General features: G+C 35.7%; 2 protein-coding genes and 1 long non-coding RNA gene across 6 annotated transcripts in view; all 3 read left to right on the top strand.

Annotated features, from left to right (window-relative positions):
- LOC577159 (cerebral cavernous malformations protein 2 homolog) overlaps positions 1–7,560 on the top strand; it is a 53,364-nt gene extending 45,804 nt beyond the window's left edge. For 3 of the 4 annotated variants that reach the window (XM_030983143.1, XM_030983142.1, XM_030983141.1), the window contains exon 11: positions 6,099–7,560. In XM_030983143.1, coding sequence (XP_030839003.1) covers positions 6,099–6,364 — 266 coding nt within the window. In that variant the 3' untranslated portion in view covers positions 6,365–7,560. Of the gene's footprint in view, positions 1–3,002; positions 3,176–6,098 lie in introns of all 4 variants that reach the window. The other variant, XM_030983145.1, reaches the window with a different exon arrangement.
- Positions 7,561–13,492: 5,932 nt separating this feature from the next.
- Positions 13,493–20,424, top strand: part of LOC577099 — a gene marked incomplete at its 3' end in the record, with an annotated part of 33,870 nt that continues 26,938 nt past the window's right edge. The window contains 2 exon segments of the mRNA XM_030983140.1: positions 13,493–13,707; positions 14,533–14,763. Of these exon segments, the coding sequence (XP_030839000.1) occupies positions 14,538–14,763 (226 nt within the window).
- On the top strand, positions 14,943–16,876 carry LOC115923046. Its single transcript, XR_004063740.1, has 3 exons — positions 14,943–15,267; positions 16,408–16,504; positions 16,788–16,876. It is a non-coding gene; the product is annotated as an uncharacterized LOC115923046 (long non-coding RNA).

Here is a 20,424-nt window from a genome sequence, read left to right as displayed (position 1 = left end):
TTTTTTTTTAAATCCTTTTTAGAAAAAAAGTGTATGAATGTTGTTTCTTCATTTTAGTTGTGATATATTCATTGTCAGCTTTGCTGCACAGTTTGTAGTTGAGATTTTTTTTCTTCTCTCTCTCTTTTTCTTTTTTCGCACGAACACAAAGACTTTCAAAAAAATCATGTTAAGGGCTATTTCAAAACCCATATCCTAAAGAAATGATGTTCATATTCCTTAATATGTCAATGTTGTGTTCACACTTTCTATTAAGAGACTGTATGCCAACTGCACGGTCTAGTGCACCCTATAGGATCTGTAATCTAGCTGCTTCTGGCAAGTCCAGCGACTGACAGAGTGAGCCTCTGCTCAAGACTTTAAGAAATTTTGTTTAATCGTCATATTAGATTATGTGCCTGCAGACTATGATCATTGAAATTGCTTTTCGAAAGTCTTTGTGAATGTGTTTTCATTTCCTTCATAGTTGTGTATATATTTTTGCGATTCGACCAGATCAGTACTGCAGATATGTTATAGTTTATGTAAAAATATGATCCAAGTTGATTTAAACTAGTATTCTTCAAAATGGATTTTAAATTATGAAAAGTATAACTTGATCTGAAAAGAAATAAATTTGGCTTCAAATCCATCAGTGTCTTGGTTTAGTTGTGGCTATTTTATTAAGGAACTGTATGTTGGATGTTCCTCGTAAATGAGGAGTTACCGGTATGTCTTTTCAGAAATTTGGCCTAAGTGGAAACGGGGGAAAAAGCAGTGAAACAAATGAATGAAAGTTTTAAAAAATCTGGCACAGAATAGGCGAGTTATCATTTAATATTTTTGAAAAGGAGATTATGGGTTGAAATAGTTTATTCTGCCAAAGGTATCTGCTTTACAGAATAATCTAGCTCTAGGTCCTAAATGATCTTTGGTTTACAAATTATCTGTTCAATTTGAAAAAAGATAGATTAATGTTAAGGTATGTTTTAATGTCAAATCAGAATTTGAAGAACAAAAATCCAAGTCATTAGGCCTGTCCTCATTAGCTTGAGTTTGCCAAATAACTTGCTATATCCTGAAGCTTGAAATTGCGTCTTCACCAGACCGATACGCTCATCACAAACTAGCTTGGACAGGCGCAAATTAGCCACTATTTCCCAAATAGCGGGATATTTCTCAGGGTTTTTTCTGGACCAAATGTCCCGCTAATTGGAGCTGCGGGCTGATGAAGACACAAATTAACTGACTAATTTGTGATCGGATAGTTAAAATAGCGGATAATTTGGCAACTCAAGCTAATGATGACAGGCCTAGTGTTCTTGGCTAACACCGAGATGTAATGCTTTACACATGTGATTAAAATGCCTTTATGCCAAAGACAACCCTTGTGCATTAAATTATTTTGTTATCTCCTCCTCAAATGTTAAAAAAAGGTCAAAAGTACGGTATATTAACTAGATGTAAATTTCGTCTTTATGATTAGGTTAACACAGCCAGTAAAAAAGCTAAAGGGGCATCCCCTTCCCCCTCCTCCCATCCCCCAATCAAATGGCTTGAGGAAAAAAAGAACACGAAGAAAGAAAAGAAATCTGAGAAGCAAGAGAAAGAATAAAGGAAGAAGGGAAAAGGAGATGACACAACTCCCTCTCATACCTTCCATCTATTAATCAACAGCCTTAGTTTGGACTATTATTTTCAAACTAATGAGACCTGTGCCCCGCACCCCACCCCCCCCCCCAAATTTTTTGATACATTTTACACTGTGATTCACACAGAAACGTTGAAAAAGGTTTATGCATAAAGTAAACTGAAAGTGAAGAAGAATGTCAATGTTTTGCATGAGAATCTAAGATGAAAACATAATTCTTTCAAAATTGTTTAACCTTTTCATATTTGATGCCAAAATTACAAACCATTATCATAATTAACATCATACAGAACATGTGTTAAAGTAGATTGCCTGTACCTTTCATCAGTTTATAGTTTATCATGATCAAACATTATTTAATTACATCTATCTCCACAAATCATTATCACATATCCATTTTTAGTATCACGATTCACAAATTAGAAATAGAAAATTGTATGAGACAGATTTTCAACCACATGTCATTTTTGTATTCTGCATCTTTATATATACATACATTATTGAATGACAGCTAACATCACAATTTATGATTTATCAGTTTGAAATATTATGAAGGAAGAAAATATCAAACACTGGTGACAATTTGAAAATTTGGGGGGTTGATGCTGCCCACTTCACTGAAATGGCTCAACACTAACAGACGCCCAGGAAACACAGGCACCCTAAATATAGGTTCGGACCCCCCACATTTCAACATATTTTGTATCTGGACCGCAATGAAAAGTATTGGTGTTGAGCCTTTCTGAGGAGATTTTGCTGTAACTCCCAGTGTTTGAGATCGTTTGCTCAAAATGAAAAACAAGTCATGACAAATTTGGAACTCAACCTGGAAAATTAAACCCCTCATTTAAATATTTTATCTGACTACTTTTTCATTTGTACAGATATATATATGCAGATTGTGTACATGATCTCAAACTATTTTCTGTTCTTCCTTTTCCTCTGCAGACCTGTATATAAAGACCATTTCATAATCTTTTATTTCCGTGTCGACCTATGCTTAAAGACCGTTTGTTCTCTTCAGCTTCTTTTCTTCATTTTCTCTGCAGACCTCTGTATAAAGACCTTTCTCTCTCTCTCTCTCTCTCTCTCTCTCTCTCTTTGCCTGCATACAAAGTTTCTTTGCAGACCTCTCTATAAAGACCATTTTCTTCTTCTCTCGTTCGGTTTCTCATCAACAGGCTTGCACATCCCTGAAAAAGACATGGAGTTCTTTGCAGACCTCTGAGCTGTATGAAGACCTTTTTTTTCTTCTCTCTCTCTCTCGCTCTCTCTTTGCCTGCTACTTACAGTATCTGCATACAAAGTTTCTTTGCAGACCTCTGTGTAAAGATCATTTTCTTCTCTCTTTCGTTCGGTTTCTCATTAACAGGCTTGAGATTGTACATCCCTGAAAAAGACATGGATTTCTTTGATGCCTTCACGGATAGGCTTAATTTTCAGGAAGAATACTTGGACGACCTAGACCTTGCGCTTAAGGAAATTTGTGACCAAGTTAATCACTTAGACGCTAGTATAGGCTCATGATATTTGTGCTTCAAAAAGGTGTGTGTCTTTTAAATTAATAATGATGATTATGATAATTATGTTAATATCATCACCAAAAATAACAATGACTAATGATACTGAAAAATAACCTCAACATGATTATGATATTAATAGTATTACTACTACAACTGCTGCTGCTGCTGCTGCCACTACTATAGCTACAGCTACAACTACCACTACTATAGCTACGGCTACGACTACTACCACTACCACTACCACTACCACTACCACTAACGCTACTGCTACTGCGTCTACTACTACTACTACTACTACTACTACTACTACTACTACTACTACTACTATTACTACTACTTCTTCTACTTCTACTACAACTACTACTACTACTACTACTACTACTACTACTACTACTACTACTACTACTATTACTACTACTTCTTCTACTTCTACTACAACTACTACTACTACTACTACTACTACTTCTACTACTATTACTACTACTTCTTCTACTTCTACTACAACTACTACTACTACTACTACTACTACTTCTTCTACTTCTACTGCTTTTGCTACTCTTACTCTTACTGTGTAATAATAAATTATCATTACACTTTTACTAATATAACTACTACTCATGATGTGCCATTACTTCTAATAGTAGTTAAGGACAATAATATGTGCAAATATCAGATGCATGTATAATGTGAAAGTATATCCATCCCACGGAATGCTAAAGATATATACTTTAATTGCTCTAACTTTGATGAAGATTTATGATGAAGAAGAAAAAAAGGATAGCTAAAAAAAAAAAAACTTGTCTACGGAACCCTAACTTGAATCGGTTGAACAACTAAAAAACTTTTGAATAATTATTTATAACTCTAATACCCCAGTCAAACCAATGACACAGACACTAGGGCATAGTTCCACACAACCGTCATAGGGACGAATTTACTGACATCCTATTGATGCAAGTGTGTTATAGTTAACATGCATTTCAATGGGTTATAATTGAACATGTACTTAAAATGGTTTTGTGAAACCATGGCTGACCACTAACAGACAGTACAAAAAATCAAGTTGCTTCCAATGGCCAACGATCGGTTGGTTTTCCAGTTGGTGAAGAGTTGCTTTGGTGAGACAAAGATATAATTCTGTCTGTGTCTAAGAAAACGATATGTACATGTATGTTTCCTGATGAGGGTTCCTTGACTTAAGCAAAAGGAAATGATGATGATGGTGACGGTGGTGATCTTAGGGACCAAATTCAAGCGAAGATGTCCTTCGAATTCGGAAGTACTTTGATAATGATTTGAAAAAAATGATTATTAACGTTGTTTGACCAGCTATTTGTATGAGAAAGTATGGGCAGTCGATCCCGTCGTGATGACCACATTATGGACATTAAAGGTACTATGTCCCTTTTGCAGCCAACCTCAAATTCTGTAGAACTTTGCAGGAATTATGAATATGTCATGTATGTCCTATCTGTGAAATTTAAACGTTAGCAGTGTCCTCATATTCAAATTATGCAAGGAAACCTGTTTACTTGCTAGACTTCACTGTCAGACACTATTGAGTGACTGACTGGCTTTTATTCTTCTTTGGTAATAGCATACATGAAAAGAGCTGTAAGGGGTATATGAGCATTTGTCTACATCAATAACCCACTTCTTGTGATGGCCAAGATTAAACTGATTGAATCTTTGCGCAGCATAAAACGTATTACCATTCGGTACAATTGTCTGAAAATCAAGACTATTACTTTTGGGCTCTATAACCCTAAAGTCAATTTGACAACTAATAGTCGTTATTTTCCCACTTGAAGACATTTTCAAGCCCCACCTTTTTTAGGGAAGTTCTAAATTAGTATTATCTTTCAAATGCAGTTGGAATTTAACTTTTTCATTTTTTTGGCCTGCAAATGGGGCATTGTACCTTTAACAAATATTTTAAAAGAGTGAATTAATGGTATCTCCATGCAGCAAGGTCCTGGGTGTAACCAATGTGCTCTGTGTTATAAGATACAGAATTATGAAATATTTTACACTGTACATGTATGCATCATAAAATTACTGCTATTTTGCGCATCATATCGAAAAGGAGCCTTCATTCAAAAAATGTGTTGCAGTACATGTACATACAATTTAACAAGAGGCCACCTGCCTCCAGCAGCCACTTTGATTTTGTTTGTCCTTAGTCAACTTTGTAGACAGGTTTGACTGCATGTATATGATTACAGGCTGGCAACCAGAGGTCCTACACACTAAAGTCCTGTCAGAGGGACTTTGCACATGCACATGTCATTGCTCTCAAACAAAAATTAGCTCTAAAACAAAGGACACCGACTTCATGTAATACCTTGTTGCTCCATTCCAAGACCAGGGGGTGTTTCACAAAGTCCTAAGTTGAACTTAACTCTAAACATTATGGAGAGCCATTTGTAGCGTTAAAATAAAATATATTCAAAAGCAAGAACATGAAATATCCTTGATGTTAGAAAATATGAATGATTTTAATCAACATTTTATGCCTTTTAAATAACTTTTACAAAATATTTTCAAAGATGCTAAGATTGCTAACAGCTTTCCATAATTGTTAAGTCCAGCTTAAAGATAAGTTCAACTTATGATCTTTGTGAATCACCCCCCAGTACTTTTACTGACTGACCCATCATGCCTGTGGTGCAATATATTCTGCAGTTACCTTTGCTTCAGGATTTGTTTCGTCAAAACTTAAGGGTTAGGGTTGTGATTAGGGTTTTAGGTGAGGTTCTTGGTTGGGATATGGGTTAGATAAGTGTTGTAATGTTGGATCTTAAAACCCAGAGCAAGTGTCATGCATCATGTCATTGCTTTACCATTCACTTTCCAGTTTAATCTTAAACTATTTAAACAACTATTTTTCAAGTATTTTCAACTCTTTTCTAAACAATTTTCCTTCATTTTTGCTTCCTCTACAGACATGAGACCGTACATCCCCGAAAAGGACATGGACTACTTTGAGAGCTTTCTAGAGAGGAACAGTTTACAGGACCAATACAGCTTCTATCATGGAGGTCGAAGGTCGCGTAGAACTGGCAGCGATGCTTCCTCGACCTCGACGATAGGGGGTGTGGATAACGGTGTGTACAGTCACTCGATTCCTTCGGACATGGACGATCTCGATCGCGCGCTCATGGACGTTTGCGATCAGGTTGATCGGTTAGATGCGAGTATTGACTCGTGATCCTCGTGAGGATAAGCAGTAGTGCGATGATGATGAAAGAAATCCAGAGATTCTGTGAAATCAATCTTGCCGTGGTGTTTATGACCGCCGTGTGAATGCAACTCTGTGTAGAAGCTGAAGGAGAAGTCGGTCAAAACGTCAGTCAAAACGTCATCAAAAACATCATGAGGAGGAAGATCTTTCGTGAGAACAGTTCCATCATGACAAGATGCTGAATGATCTACATTCTGCAAAATAAACTTGGCGTGCTAACATCGTGACACTTCATGATTACAACTCTGTTCAGAAGAAGTAGTTGAATCGTCATCTAAATCGCCCTCTAAAGTGCTTTGATGAGGGTGAGAGGAACATCTCCTTTGACAACAGGTTGTGTTGTTGCGCCAAGCCGGTGGATGATCATCAGCATCTGCAAGCTGCCATGGCATGCTACAGGATCGTGCAAGTGACTCTTCCTCCAGGGACCCATTTCACAAAGCCTTTTTTCAATGACAAATGACTAGAATCAGTGACAAATCTGATGATAACCAATCAGGAGCAAGGATTTCAGTAGCTTGTAACAAAAAATTGTCATTTGTCACTGATGACAAGTTTTGTGAAACGCCCCCCAGAACTAGGAATTCATCTTGGAGGAGAGGCGTACAAGACTATCATTTCCATCCCGAAAGAGATATATTACAAGTCTTTCTACGTGAGCTTGCAGAAGTTACAACGATGGATGCATAGGACATGGGATTTCCAGCATTCTTGCTAGACACTGGCAATATTGTATCGTGATTGTTATACATCATTTCAGAGAATCACCTCTTCAGGCCACTATCTTCAGAAATTCATCATCATGAAATTTCACTAACTCAACTCTCTAATGGATGGATGCCAATGCTATGAACATATTGCATGCAGACCAAATGGAGGGATTTTATTATTTATTGCCATTTGACAATATCTTTTGATGATTGCAGTAGGTTGTGTATCCATATTTATTGACTCTTTTTAGTTAAGAATATGATTTGGGTGGTGTGTCCAGAAATTCCACAAATATGCAGATATGTATCATAAAAGTAAGGTTTCTACCTTGTAATTTAGGTGTTTTTTTCCTACCTCCCTCATAAAAAATGTATTTCCCAAATGATGCTACCTTCTATAACTTCTGTTACATCTCTCTCTCTCTCTCTCTCTCTCTCTCTCTTTCTATATAATCTATCTATCTATCCATCTTTCTATCTATCTATCTATCTATCTATATATCTCTCCTTCTACCTACATACCTATGTATGTTGAATCTGTATCCATTTATCTATACACTATATGTCTATCTCTTTCTCACCTTTCTATCCCTTTTTAAATCCTTGTATTTTGTTGTTGCTTTTTGTCTGTGTTTTCTAGCTGTTTTCTTTTCTTATTCATTCTTTTTCCCCCTACAATAAATACCATTTGCCATTTCATTTTTATTTGGTCTTAGATGAAGTTAGATTAAAACAAAATTATATTACCTATTTTCTTTAACGTTGCAGTCATGTTCATGATATCATTGTTTTTCAGTTTTGTGCTATGAAAATATGTAATATTGAAAATATAACTATTAAATTCCACCCTGGTTCATGAACAGTTTGATTTGGTTTACAGATTGATAGATAGATCTCTAAACATTATGAGAAGATGGAGGAAATAGTGTAAATGATTATGCAAGAAGGGAGGGGGGGGGGTTGCTTTATGTCTGTTATGTTAAATTTGGATTTGATGGGCTGTTAAATGTTTCAGCTGCAATAGGGTGATAAAGAGAATTTTATCAAGTTTTCATGGAGCGGTGAATATAACATCCATCTGCATGGAGTACAGTGGAACCTCATTATAAAGAGAGCTCTGATTTAACAAGGTACAGTCAAACCTGTCTATAGCGACCGCCCAAGGGAAACACAAACAGGGGTCTTTGTAGACAGGTTCCTTTAGTACATGTTTCAATGAGAAACCATTATCAAGGGAAACAAAAAACGTCCTTGTTGTAGACAGGTGGTCTTCATAGACAGGTGGTCACTAAAGCAGGTTTGACTGTATCTGTTATAACAAGGTGATTTTGCTGGTTCCAGCTCTATATACCCTTTTTTTTGTTTAACCCTGATATAATGGTAAATTCTGTGGTCCGAATGACCCTGTTATAATGAGGTTCCGCTGTACATACAAATGAATATGATTAAATGGCCAGAGCACAACAGATAAAACACATTGAAAAGAATCATTATGAAAGGAATGTATGCATTACATGTTTAGATCTACTCATTTTTCATATCAAAACCATTAGGAATGTTGCAAACCTCTTCTGTAGAGCATGAAGGGCATTACTCTCTGCAGACAAAATTAGTATTTTGCATCCAGAGTTCAAAGTTTGAATTGATTTTGATGTTAATTTATGTTAATCTTTTATTTATTTACAAATGATTTGATCATACAAGTCAAAAGAGGATGTACATGATTTTTCTTTGTGCACTGTAGTATTTATGACCAGAAATCATAAATAGTGATATCTTTATAATGTTGTTTAATAAGATATTCAGTTTCTTCAGGTCGATGGAACCTGACTGTGAATATGTAGTGGAATTCTGTACATAATAATACAATAAAATCTTGTATATCTTGCATATAAATTTTTGTATTTTCTTGTACAAAAACTCTTCTCATATTTTTTTAATTTATGAAGTCGCCATTTCAGGAATATGTGTTTATGATATCTTTGTGGTAGTTTTCTTTTTCTTGTTTTAATAGAGCATTGTTTTGTCCCAGTCGTGCATAGTTTCCTCCTGCATGTCGATACATGAGGCATCATAAGAACCGTCAGAATTTGGTGAATGTTCTTTTTTTCCACTGCTTGCCAGAATTGGTTCTTGTACTACAGCACTGGTGCGACTCGTAAGGAATGAGAAAATTCACCACTGTAATACAAACAATAAGTTCTGTGCACCTAGTGGTCAAGATTCATGAAAATTTGAAGCTTGATCAATGTTCAAATTGCGTTTATCGCTTCTAAAGAAAAATAATTGCTGGCATTAACTATTTATGAGAGCTTGATAGAACAAAAGTATGTGGTTGGATAGTAGTCAATGAGTATTAACACTTGAAGAGTGTGCTGACAATATAGTAATTAATCCAGATTAATGGCCTATTTATGATTAGTTATGAATATTCATAGTGATAACATTCAATATTATGTCACTGAAAATATTATTTCATTCTAGTAATGACTAAGAACAGATTTTTATAATCCAACCCGATTTACAAAGAATATTATTCCAGATTAATTGCCTATTTATTATAAGTTATGAATATTCATAATGATAACATTCAATATTATGTCCCTGAAAAAAATCATTTCATTTTAGTAATGACTAAAAACAGATACTTATAAACCAACCAGATTTACACAGATACTTATAAACCAACCAGATTTACACAGAATATGGTATGAAATATTTGCCTTGCGAATTGGTTAGAATATACATGTAGGTTATAATGAAAAAAAAGTAGAAAAAATAAACACTGTATGGAACATTGAGATTACAACCTAGTAGCATGTACTATGATTGCAAATTAGAGCCATGCAGAAAGACATTAACTCTGTGTTAAAGTATATGCGTTAACACCCTTCTGGCTCCTAACAGACAATTTAATTTTTGGTGCTCTTGACTGTAATTGTTTAATTCCAGATTTTTCTCTCATCTTGTTATTCTACTCATCAAAATATGGAAATTTATAATAGGATCCTAATTTGCTACATAATGATTCACTATTCAGAAATCTTCACCGGGTCCATTAAATACCCTCAAAATTGCCATACATGTTTAAATCCCTAAAAACTTATTTGTCAATATCTTACGAGGTATGTTTAGCAACTGCCTCTGAAAATGTTGAAAACATGTCTTTAAAAGTTAGATGTCAGACCAGTAATTCTTATTTATTTAAATAAGTAACCGATAATCGTCATGATTATGGTATCTTGTTTTGTATCGTGTTTCATTTTTCTTTTTATTCTTATTTCATTTTTAATCCAACCTTTTCCCTTTCTTCTATTTATTTTTGTGAATATTGCAAAGTCTATCAAACATCCATTCAGAAGGCAATGTATTTATATTTTGTATGTCTCCAAAAAAATGGGTTTGATAGCCTTCAAATATATTCCTATTGACCTCGTGCATATACCACCGCTGTAAACCTTGTTTTACTTGTGTGTTTTCGTGTTGGTAAGATAAAAGATGAGTAAAGGAAAGATATAGGAGAGAGAGAGAGAGAGAGAGAGAGTGAGAGAGAGAGAGAGAGAGAGAGAGAGAGAGAGAGAGAGAGAGAGAGAAGGAAGAGAGAGAGAGGAAGAGAGAAAGAAAGAAGAGATGAGGAAATAGAGAGAGGGGGCATGACAGATTATTGAGAGGGGAAAGGCGAGGTAGGGAGGGAGAAAGAATTAGAGAGAGTGAGAGAGAGAGAGAGAAGGAAGAGAGAGGGAAGGAAGAGAGAAAGAAATAAGAGATGAGGAAATAGAGAGAGGGGGCATGACAGATTATTGAGAGGGGAAAGGCGAGGTAGGGAGGGAGAAAGAATTAGAGAGAGTGAGAGAGAGAGAGAGAAGGAAGAGAGAGGGAAGGAAGAGAGAAAGAAATAAGAGATGAGGAAATAGAGAGAGGGGGCATGACAGATTATTGAGAGGGGAAAGGCGAGGTAGGGAGGGAGAAAGAATTAGAGAGAGTGAGAGAGAGAGAGAGAAGGAAGAGAGAGGGAAGGAAGAGAGAAAGAAATAAGAGATGAGGAAATAGAGAGAGGGGGCATGACAGATTATTGAGAGGGGAAAGGCGAGGTAGGGAGGGAGAAAGAATTAGAGAGAGTGAGAGAGAGAGAGAGAAGGAAGAGAGAGGGAAGGAAGAGAGAAAGAAATAAGAGATGAGGAAATAGAGAGAGGGGGCATGACAGATTATTGAGAGGGGAAAGGCGAGGTAGGGAGGGAGAAAGAATTAGAGAGAGTGAGAGAGAGAGAGAGAAGGAAGAGAGAGGGAAGGAAGAGAGAAAGAAATAAGAGATGAGGAAATAGAGAGAGGGGGCATGACAGATTATTGAGAGGGGAAAGGCGAGGTAGGGAGGGAGAAAGAATGCAATGCAGTATAGTAGACTGAAAGAAAGAAAGATAGATGGATTGATTGATTGATCGATAGATGCCTGTAGATAGGTCAGTAGCTAGATGGATGTATAGATAAAGTGATATATAAGGGAAGATAGGTAGATTAACCCTAAAAAGGCCGGGCTATTTGAGGTCTTAGTATGGCCAGGGGGGGGGGGGTGGGGCATTATGCCCCCCCCCCCCCCCCGTTAAGATCTCGGCCGCGAAAATTTGCACGCATGTCAAGTGAAGTGTAAAGAATAATATGATAATTTCAATTTTTTTTGAAAAATTCACTCATTTGCATATTTATGGTAAATTATGCAAATAAAGTCATAAAAATCACATTTTTACCCATTAAATCATATATTATTTATATTTAAGCATTCTTTTTCACTACATATATTCATAAGACCATTCTGAATAATAATACGACAAAAAAATTGGAAGAGCCAGCTTATTCCTTAATATGTTATCCCTTGTTTTGACAATTTCTTATGTATTTCATTGTTTTTTAACTTATGTATTTCATTGTTTTTGTTGTTTTATTTCATTTCTTACTACAATTCAACTATTTAGACTCCCAAAACAACCACCTAAACTTTAAACAAGACCTAATAACCCATGTTTGATCTGTTTTTAGGAAAAATGACTTTTCCATATGTTTTGTACACAAATGACGAAAATGAGCGATTTTCGGGCTGACATGCAAAGACAAAAGGTCACGTGACCTTGTAACCGTAGGTCCGATTTTCAAAAAAAAATATTTTAAAAGTTGCGCAAGACTCGAAAGAAAAAAGTCAGCGAGCGGCGGGGCGCCATCAATATGCGTTCCCGAGCAATCGGAAAAATCGTGGAGGGGGGGGGGGGCATAATGGGCCCCCCGGCCTTATTAGGGTTAATAGATGCAGGTAAATAGGGAGTGGAAAGGAGAGAAAGTAAGGAGTAAGAAGAATAATAAAGAGAGAGAGACACTCGTATACAGTTGAGAGCATGAGAGAAAGAGATGGAACAGGAGTTATTGAGAGTGTAAATTCACAGAAAGAAATATTGAAAGAAGGAGGGGGAAAGTCATGTGCCTATAGATGAAGATAACCAAACGCACTGGCATACACCATAGTACAACAACAACATGCGCTGTTCGAAAATAACAAACTAGAAGTTGAAAAAAATTGCTGATGGATCGATAAAATCTTTGTCACAGCGAGACATACTTGTCTTTATTATTCTTTACTTCATAGTTTTGCCAGTTGCTAATACAATGAATACAGGGATCGGAATGGGTACTAGGGAATTCTGAAAGTATAATAATGAAAAGGTATGATTAATGTGGTAGGCTGCATAGCCCTTTGAAGATTACCAAAAGATTAAAGAAAAGAAGAGGTAAAAGACAAGAATGAGGGAAAAAGAGAGAACAAAATAGAGAGAGAGAGGGAGAGAGAGGCAGAGAGATAGATGGATACACAATGAGAGAGGAGGGTGTGGGGATAAAGAGAGAGAGAGATAGAGATAGACACAGAAAGAGAGAAAGAGCGATATATATGCATATATATATATAGAGAGAGAGAGAGAGAGAGAGAGAGAGAGATAGACACAGAAAGAGAGAAAGAGCGAGATATATATATATATATATATATATATATAGAGAGAGAGAGAGAGAGAGAGAGAGAGAGAGAGAGAGATGTACAGAGAAAGAGAGAGAGAGAGAGAGAGAGAGAGAGAGAGAGAGAAAGAGAGGGGGCGGGGACGAGGAATGAGAAACAGCAAGAAAGCTGTAAGGAAGTGAGATCGAGAAAGTAAAATCGATACCCCCTCACAAAAGTCCTCGCAACAAATAGAACGGTCGGCAAGTAATCGAAATAAACCCTAATCCCTCCCGCCTGTTCTTAAAACTATGCCAATATTCCTATTCTTCTCTAACACATCATCGATTAGTTTATTCAAAGGTGGGGGCTTCGTGGATCAATATTTCTTGTGGTGCCAACCCAATATTTCGCCATTTTCTTTTACTGGCTTCAGATGCTCCCTATCAAGTGAAGCGCGGGCAGGACACCGTACTTGTTTTCTTGAAACGACGGTTTGTGCAGATTCGTCGTCATTTTCCACAAAGTTATAGACATGACAGCAGCCATGTGTAAAGTTTGAAATAATTGTTGAAACGAGCGGTGAAGTAATACAGGTGAAAACTGTGTTAAGTTTGATCCTTATTGAGGTAAGTTTAGACAGTTTAGGTTTTTGTATTGTGACTATTGCGTCATCCTTTTGGCGAATACCTAGTTAGTATTTATACCGTTTAAACTGTTGTAGTGGCGTACGATGACTCTATAACCATTGCTATTTTGTATCCCTTTTTAAAATAAAGGATGAAATACTTGCTTATATTCTAGATTTTAATTTATCTCGAATGGTCTAAAAGGAGAAAATCAACTAAAAGTGTTAGGAGAGGAATTTGCGTCAATGTGCTCACGCTTAGTTTGTATTCAAGAGTGCGTTTCGTAAACGCAAAAGGCAGATCTGCCTGTCCACTGATATAGGAGATAAATTTGATTATATATTTGTTTGTCCATATTTTCAAAGGGACAGATGCTTATATTTACCTAAAACATTTTGTAAGACTAAACTTTCAAGTGCTTTGGACATGACAGAACTTTTTGATACTAGAAGCACTTCTCAGTTGTAGAATTTAGCAAGATTTACTCGCCTTATTAAGATGTTGAAAATATCTCCAAAAACAGAGAAAGAAGATAGTTCAAGAGTTTCAGGTAGTACAATATTATTAGAGCTGAAATTGCGAGGTAGGCCTAACAAATTACACGTGGTGGACAGTGGCAACATGCATTAATTTCTTGCCAAAGGACTTTTAATTAGTGCCGGCATGGGATTCGAACCCTCAACTCTTGGATTGAGAGTCAATAGAAAGAACCACTAAACCACGACACCTCACAGGAAAATAGACCCAAATTCCGTTTCATGATCACCACCATGTGAATTTCAACCAAAATTGAACTGTCGAATGATCTTTTATATCCCCACATAGCGATCATGATTTCGACGAAGCTCTTTTCTTCCCCTGCGGTGCTCGTCGTCGTCATCATCTACGCAGCCATGATCGTCGTCACCCAGGCGCAGATCGGCTCGGTGACGCCGAGCTGTGACGAGGGCGAGGCCGCACTCGGGATGGGAAACTATTTCATCGAAGACAGTCAGCTCTCTGCATACCACGCCTACAACGTCGGTCCCGCAGAAAATGGAAGAATAGTTTCGAGTGGTAAGCTAGCTAGCTTCCGGCACGATCGCATAGACTTTCGAGAAATCAACCAAAGAGACATTTTGAATAGCATTGTCTATAAAGGAATGATAGAGCTATTACGTATTGTGTAATCAGGGGGTGTTTCACAAAGATTCTAAGTCGAACTGAACTCTAAGTTAGACTTAACAATTCGTCCCTGTTTTCACGAAGTGACGGTAGTGAGGAAAATCGCACATATTTTCACTTTTGATTTTTTTGCATTTTTGGACATCATTCACTAATACCTTGAACCTCACAAAATTTCAGATCATAATAATGTCTAATTATGTCACTATGACGATGACGTAAACAAGAAAATACCTAGCAAAAGGATTTTCTGTTTTCACGAAGTGACGGCCAAGTACGCGCTTAACAGCCGTCAATTCGTGAAAACATCGTTTGCTCTTTTCCTGCTTTTAATATTTTCACGAAGTGACGGTAGTGAAAATTTCGCAGTTTGGAACAGTCACAGACCATGTAAAGGTGAGTTTTTAAATGTTTTTTAAAGGTAAATTAATGTGGTACACTCTTTTGATTCATTCTGATTCTTTGTAAGCCATAAATATGTCCATGAGCACAGAAATGTGTGAAAAATACACCGCCGTTCCACATATCGCCCCATATACTTATTTTCATGTAAGCGAATAAAGGAGTGATGTATCATGTGATCCAAAACTAAAAAGATCAACTTATGACTGTCTTAACAAATATACATCTAGACTAAATAACTTAAGTGGAGAGTCTTTCTTATTTAGCTCCACACCAAATATTAATGCTATTAGGTTCTTTTTATATCTGCTTAAGTTATAATTTTGAACAAAGTTTTACAGAAAGAAAGTTAGATAGATCTAGGCCTAGGCTAGACTCTAGAGTAGAGCTTTACTTTTATTTTTTCAGTAATTTACTATTTAGCTAATTTGTTTTAGAGTCTAGAACTCTAGTTACTTTAGATCATCATTTTATAATTATCAGTTTATGTCAGCCACTTCTCATCAATCTAGAATCTAGACTAGAGGTGAGTAGATCAGGATCTAGACCAGACTGAGACCTTTCTTGTAAGGCGTGCCTGGGGTTTAAGAGACTTCAGGGCTCCAAGCCCAAGGCCAACATCAACATGGCCAAGGGAAAAGGGAGTTATGAAAATTATCATCATGCTGAGCTGAGATGACCTGGGATGTTAGGGAATTCAATGATTTGCCTTACAAGCAAAGAAGGACATGAATGAACATTTAATTAAAAATTGGAAATTAGATACAGTCCTGCCCTGAAAATGAATAAATGGCACCATCCGAAAAAGGAATACTTTTGTTTTGAGACTGAAGTAATCATGAGTAGTCTACCTTTTGGGGAACAATGTCTACATGTTAAGCTTAGTTTCTCTCATTATCTGTACTCTGTGTCTGTTATATTCAAAGGCAGCACTTTAGTACCCTTGGTCCCTCACCCTATACAACATTTATTTTAAACAATTGTTCTTGATACCAGCAAATGTTGCCCAACTCCACTTCGTATTTTAATTTTTTTTTCCAAGCAAGCACCATACCAGATGATGTACATGTCTCACTACCAGTACCTACACTTCAGTGGTAATGACATTATGATGATGTTTTTGCTTTCACTTAGTTTCAGATGCAGTAGATACAATTTTCACTTGTATGAAGGAAGCACTGGGAAAGTACATCTACTTTTCAAGAATGCCACAGGCCAGAAACAAATCCAGGTGAGAATAGTTTCATGATCTATTCAAGAAAATCACACTTTAGCAGCAAAGTACTAAGCACACTCACTGCGTATGTGCATTGGGGTGGTTGTGTTTGGTAGGGACAATTGGAAAATTCTATTTTGGGGTAATAGGGGCAATTGAAAACTTCTGTTTGGGGTCAGTTATGCCTAGTAATTAATTTGATGTACAAAAGATAATATTGGATTCATTTCCTTACCTCTGCTTGCAAATAAATGAAAGAAAATAAATTGTAATTATTTCTTTCATTCTACAAAATTAGATTGGATACAGGGACCGACATGCTGGTAAGATGGGTCCTTGATACTTCACTAAACACAGAGCTGGAGAATGTGACTTGGCAAAGTGACCCTTAAAGTCTCCTGACGGCTCCGATTGCGATTCTGATGATGACCCATTGTCTATGCTTCTGAGCGAGTCAAAAGGTATCTTCTTTCCTTCTTGATTGTTACCCAATAGTTAAAATTTTAGATATTCTTAATTGCTTTTAATGCTTAGGTCCCTTAGTTAAGGGAATGAGTGGTCCTATCGAGGTCAGCATCTAATTTTTTTTTTAATCCTTAACAAAAATTGCCAATACTAAGGTGATACCAAATAAAGTATTTAATTCATTAAGAGCCTCTTTAAAAGTTGGTACCAAAACTACACAAAATAATTTCGCCCAATCATAATGCACTGTAAAGTTTCCCTTTCATAATTGAAATTCTGATGATGGTTTTCTATTGATTGTTCTTTCTCTTATTTCCTTTTGCTTTCACGCAGTCTAGATGAAGGATCTTCGCTGCTTCAACCACTATTGCTTGGATGACATACGTGTGAAGAAACTTGAAGAACTGTTGTTGAAGAGCATGCTTGAGAAACTAGAATCAATTACATGATCGTTTTGACAATGCTTCAATGTTTCAATACCTCAATCTCTCTTTTATACTGTTTTATTTTAAACATTTTAAATATCATAAACAAAGCAAACTCCACTCATAATTGTAATTGTGTGTTGTAATCGCAATGAAATGGATTGATTATAAAATCAATGAATTGATTTAATTTTAAAGCAAACTGGTAACATTGTCCATGATTTCTGAAACAATGAACTGAATAGTCGTACAGGTGTCAGTTTTCTGTTACAGTATTGCAATGAACTCCTGCACACATAAATCTTTATTATTCAAATGTATAGCTCAGAACAGCTATTTATCAGGTATACCTACCTCAATCAGTAATGCATATTAGAGTTTTTGATTCCAGTTCCATAAATCCTCATATCGTATCTTTGTATTGAGGAATTTGTTTATCTATTTCACAGGGGTTGATGCCTTCATTAGAACATGAATATAAGTTAGATTTCCACAATTGATTTTTCTTTCAAAACACAATGTTACTAGTTCACATGTTTTTATTTGTACTTCTATAGTCATTCTCATCATAATTGTATTTGGTACTTCAAACTATCGTATAATCATACAATATAATCATAATGTTGCTGTTTTGAATTTTATCTGTTTGATGAGAAATGAAATTGTTTAGTCAAATTGATATTTCCATGTTTATCATGCATTGTTCAGCTGATAATTGTTTAGTCAGAGATTACATGTTTGCCTGGGTGAAGACAACCTTTTAGCATTGGTAAACTTTGTAGCGTTTGAGACTGTGTACTAAATTTTATTGAAATACCCTAAAAAGAGATTGTGTAAACTGACTTGCTTCTGAAACTCTACTCACAAGATATTAATGAAAAACAGTAATGAACAAAAAAGTAATGATTATGATTATATTAGTCATATTTCCCATTGAAGAAAACTGTGCCATCTTTTTTTTCAAGAACTGCCTCGTTTTGTTACGATCAACATGTAAACCTTTCAGCCAGAACAGGATAACCATGGCGTGCAAGAAAGAGACTATACCACACAGTACTGTTTTGAATACCTCTTTTGTCTTCAGGTAAACAAATCTGTGCAGATGAACCTTTAAAAAAAAAGAGTTTATTTAGCAACCAGTATATTTCAGCATGCTAATGATATAAAATGTCTTATTCATTTTGTTTTGGAATGGTATTTTGAATATAGATTTATTTCTTTGTTGACTTAATCATACATGTAGTACATGTATGTCAAGCATTTTGTATGTCACATGTGGCATTTATTTGCTATGATTGCTGAATAAACATGATAACCAGGACATTATGAAGAATAAGTTAAAGACATTTTAGCATATTTAGTACTGTATAATGTGCTAAATAACCTTTGTATTCCGTGGCTGTATACCTGATGAGTCTTTTCCACAAAATTCTAAATGTAAATTTCAAAATGCAATATAGTATTGATGATAATTGATGATGATATGTTTGGTATGAATTATTTAATATTTTTAATTTATTCTCCATTTGCCACTTGCTGTTCTGGTTCCAAATGTTTGAATTAAAACTGCTCAGTCAAAATTCATTTTCTGTGTTTATATTGCAGAGTTGAGTAGTTAACTACAGATTATGGTCAATGATCAATACTGAATCTTTTTCCTTCATTCAAAAATATTTCTTAACATATTTGCTTTATTTCCTATATGAAAACATATATTTAGCTAGGCCCCTCTCTAACATTTTAGAAATTCCTCATAGTAATAGAGTAGCAAAAGCCCTAATATCACCCGCATGATTTTCAACAAGAAATGGCAGAATTTGTGTGATATTAAGGGAGATGGAGGGGGTAAAGAGAGGGAGAGAGAGAGAGAGAGGGGGAGACTACTTGAACGTGTTCTAAAGTGGAAAGTATATAGTAACTTTAGTGCAATCTTTAGTTCCTACTACATACAATATACCTGATAATTAAACCTCAAAGAATATTAAATACATATCCATTTTTAGCTTAAGATTAAAGAGAATAGCTTATTAATCATTTTAAAAGCACTTTGTGCCAATATCTATCTGTGCTATTGATAGTTAATTTATTGTGAGCCGTAGCTTCGTGAACAAAAACTGACATCATACATCTAACATCATAATTATACAAAGAAGAAAAGGTGCTCTTATTTTATCCTAACATCTATTAAACAAGTAATTTTACCGTATTTCAGTGTCTATCTCATAAAATTGCTTCACACAATAAAAATCCCATATGTTTTATACGCGCTCGGCTACGAGCCGTCACTTCGTGAAAACAAAATACAAGCGTTCTATGTGATTTGTGTTTTCACGAAATGACGGTTAAGTTAAAAGTTCATACAGAGACATTCGGTTTATTCTTATCAATAAAAAACAACAGCTACCAAACGAGGAAAATGTACTCTATCTCTCAGTTCGCATTATTTTATCAGTACATCAATTAAACAAAACATAATGCTGTTTTTAGTGTCCATTTCGAGAATTCCATCCACAAGGGGAAAGTCCCATACGTTTTACGCGCGCGGCTACGTACCGTCACTTCGTGAAAACAAAATTCAAAGCGTTCTATGCAATTTGTGTTTTCACGAAATGACGGATGTGTTAACAGTTCACACAGAGAAATGAAAAAGCAGCTACAGAAAGAGGAAAATGTACTCTTTCTCACAGTTCGAATTATTTTATCTGTACATCAATTAAACATAACTTTTTGCCGTATTTAGTGTCCATTTCGAGAATTCCATCCACGAGAGAAAAATCCCATATGTTTTACGCGTGCGGCTACGTACCGTCACTTCGTGAAAACAAAATCACAGCGCGTCCTTGAATTTCGTGTTTTCACGAAGTGACGGTAATGTTTACAGCTCATTTCCTCAAAAAATATAAGAAATAATGGAAATATTTAAAGATAGAACTAAACATTGAGATATTTTCTATCCCAGGATATAAAATTTATTTGCCTTTGATAAATTAAAGAGGTTGAGATTATGGCTTGAACCTTTGAAAGCGATTTATTCAAAACTAACTT

Source organism: Strongylocentrotus purpuratus, unplaced genomic scaffold (genome assembly GCF_000002235.5).
Source record: "Strongylocentrotus purpuratus isolate Spur 01 unplaced genomic scaffold, Spur_5.0 spur5_scaffold_13, whole genome shotgun sequence".
Taxonomy (NCBI): Eukaryota; Metazoa; Echinodermata; class Echinoidea; order Camarodonta; family Strongylocentrotidae; genus Strongylocentrotus; species Strongylocentrotus purpuratus.
The sequence above is the reverse complement of the archived record's forward strand: the minus strand, read 5'-3'. Positions and strand labels throughout refer to the sequence as shown.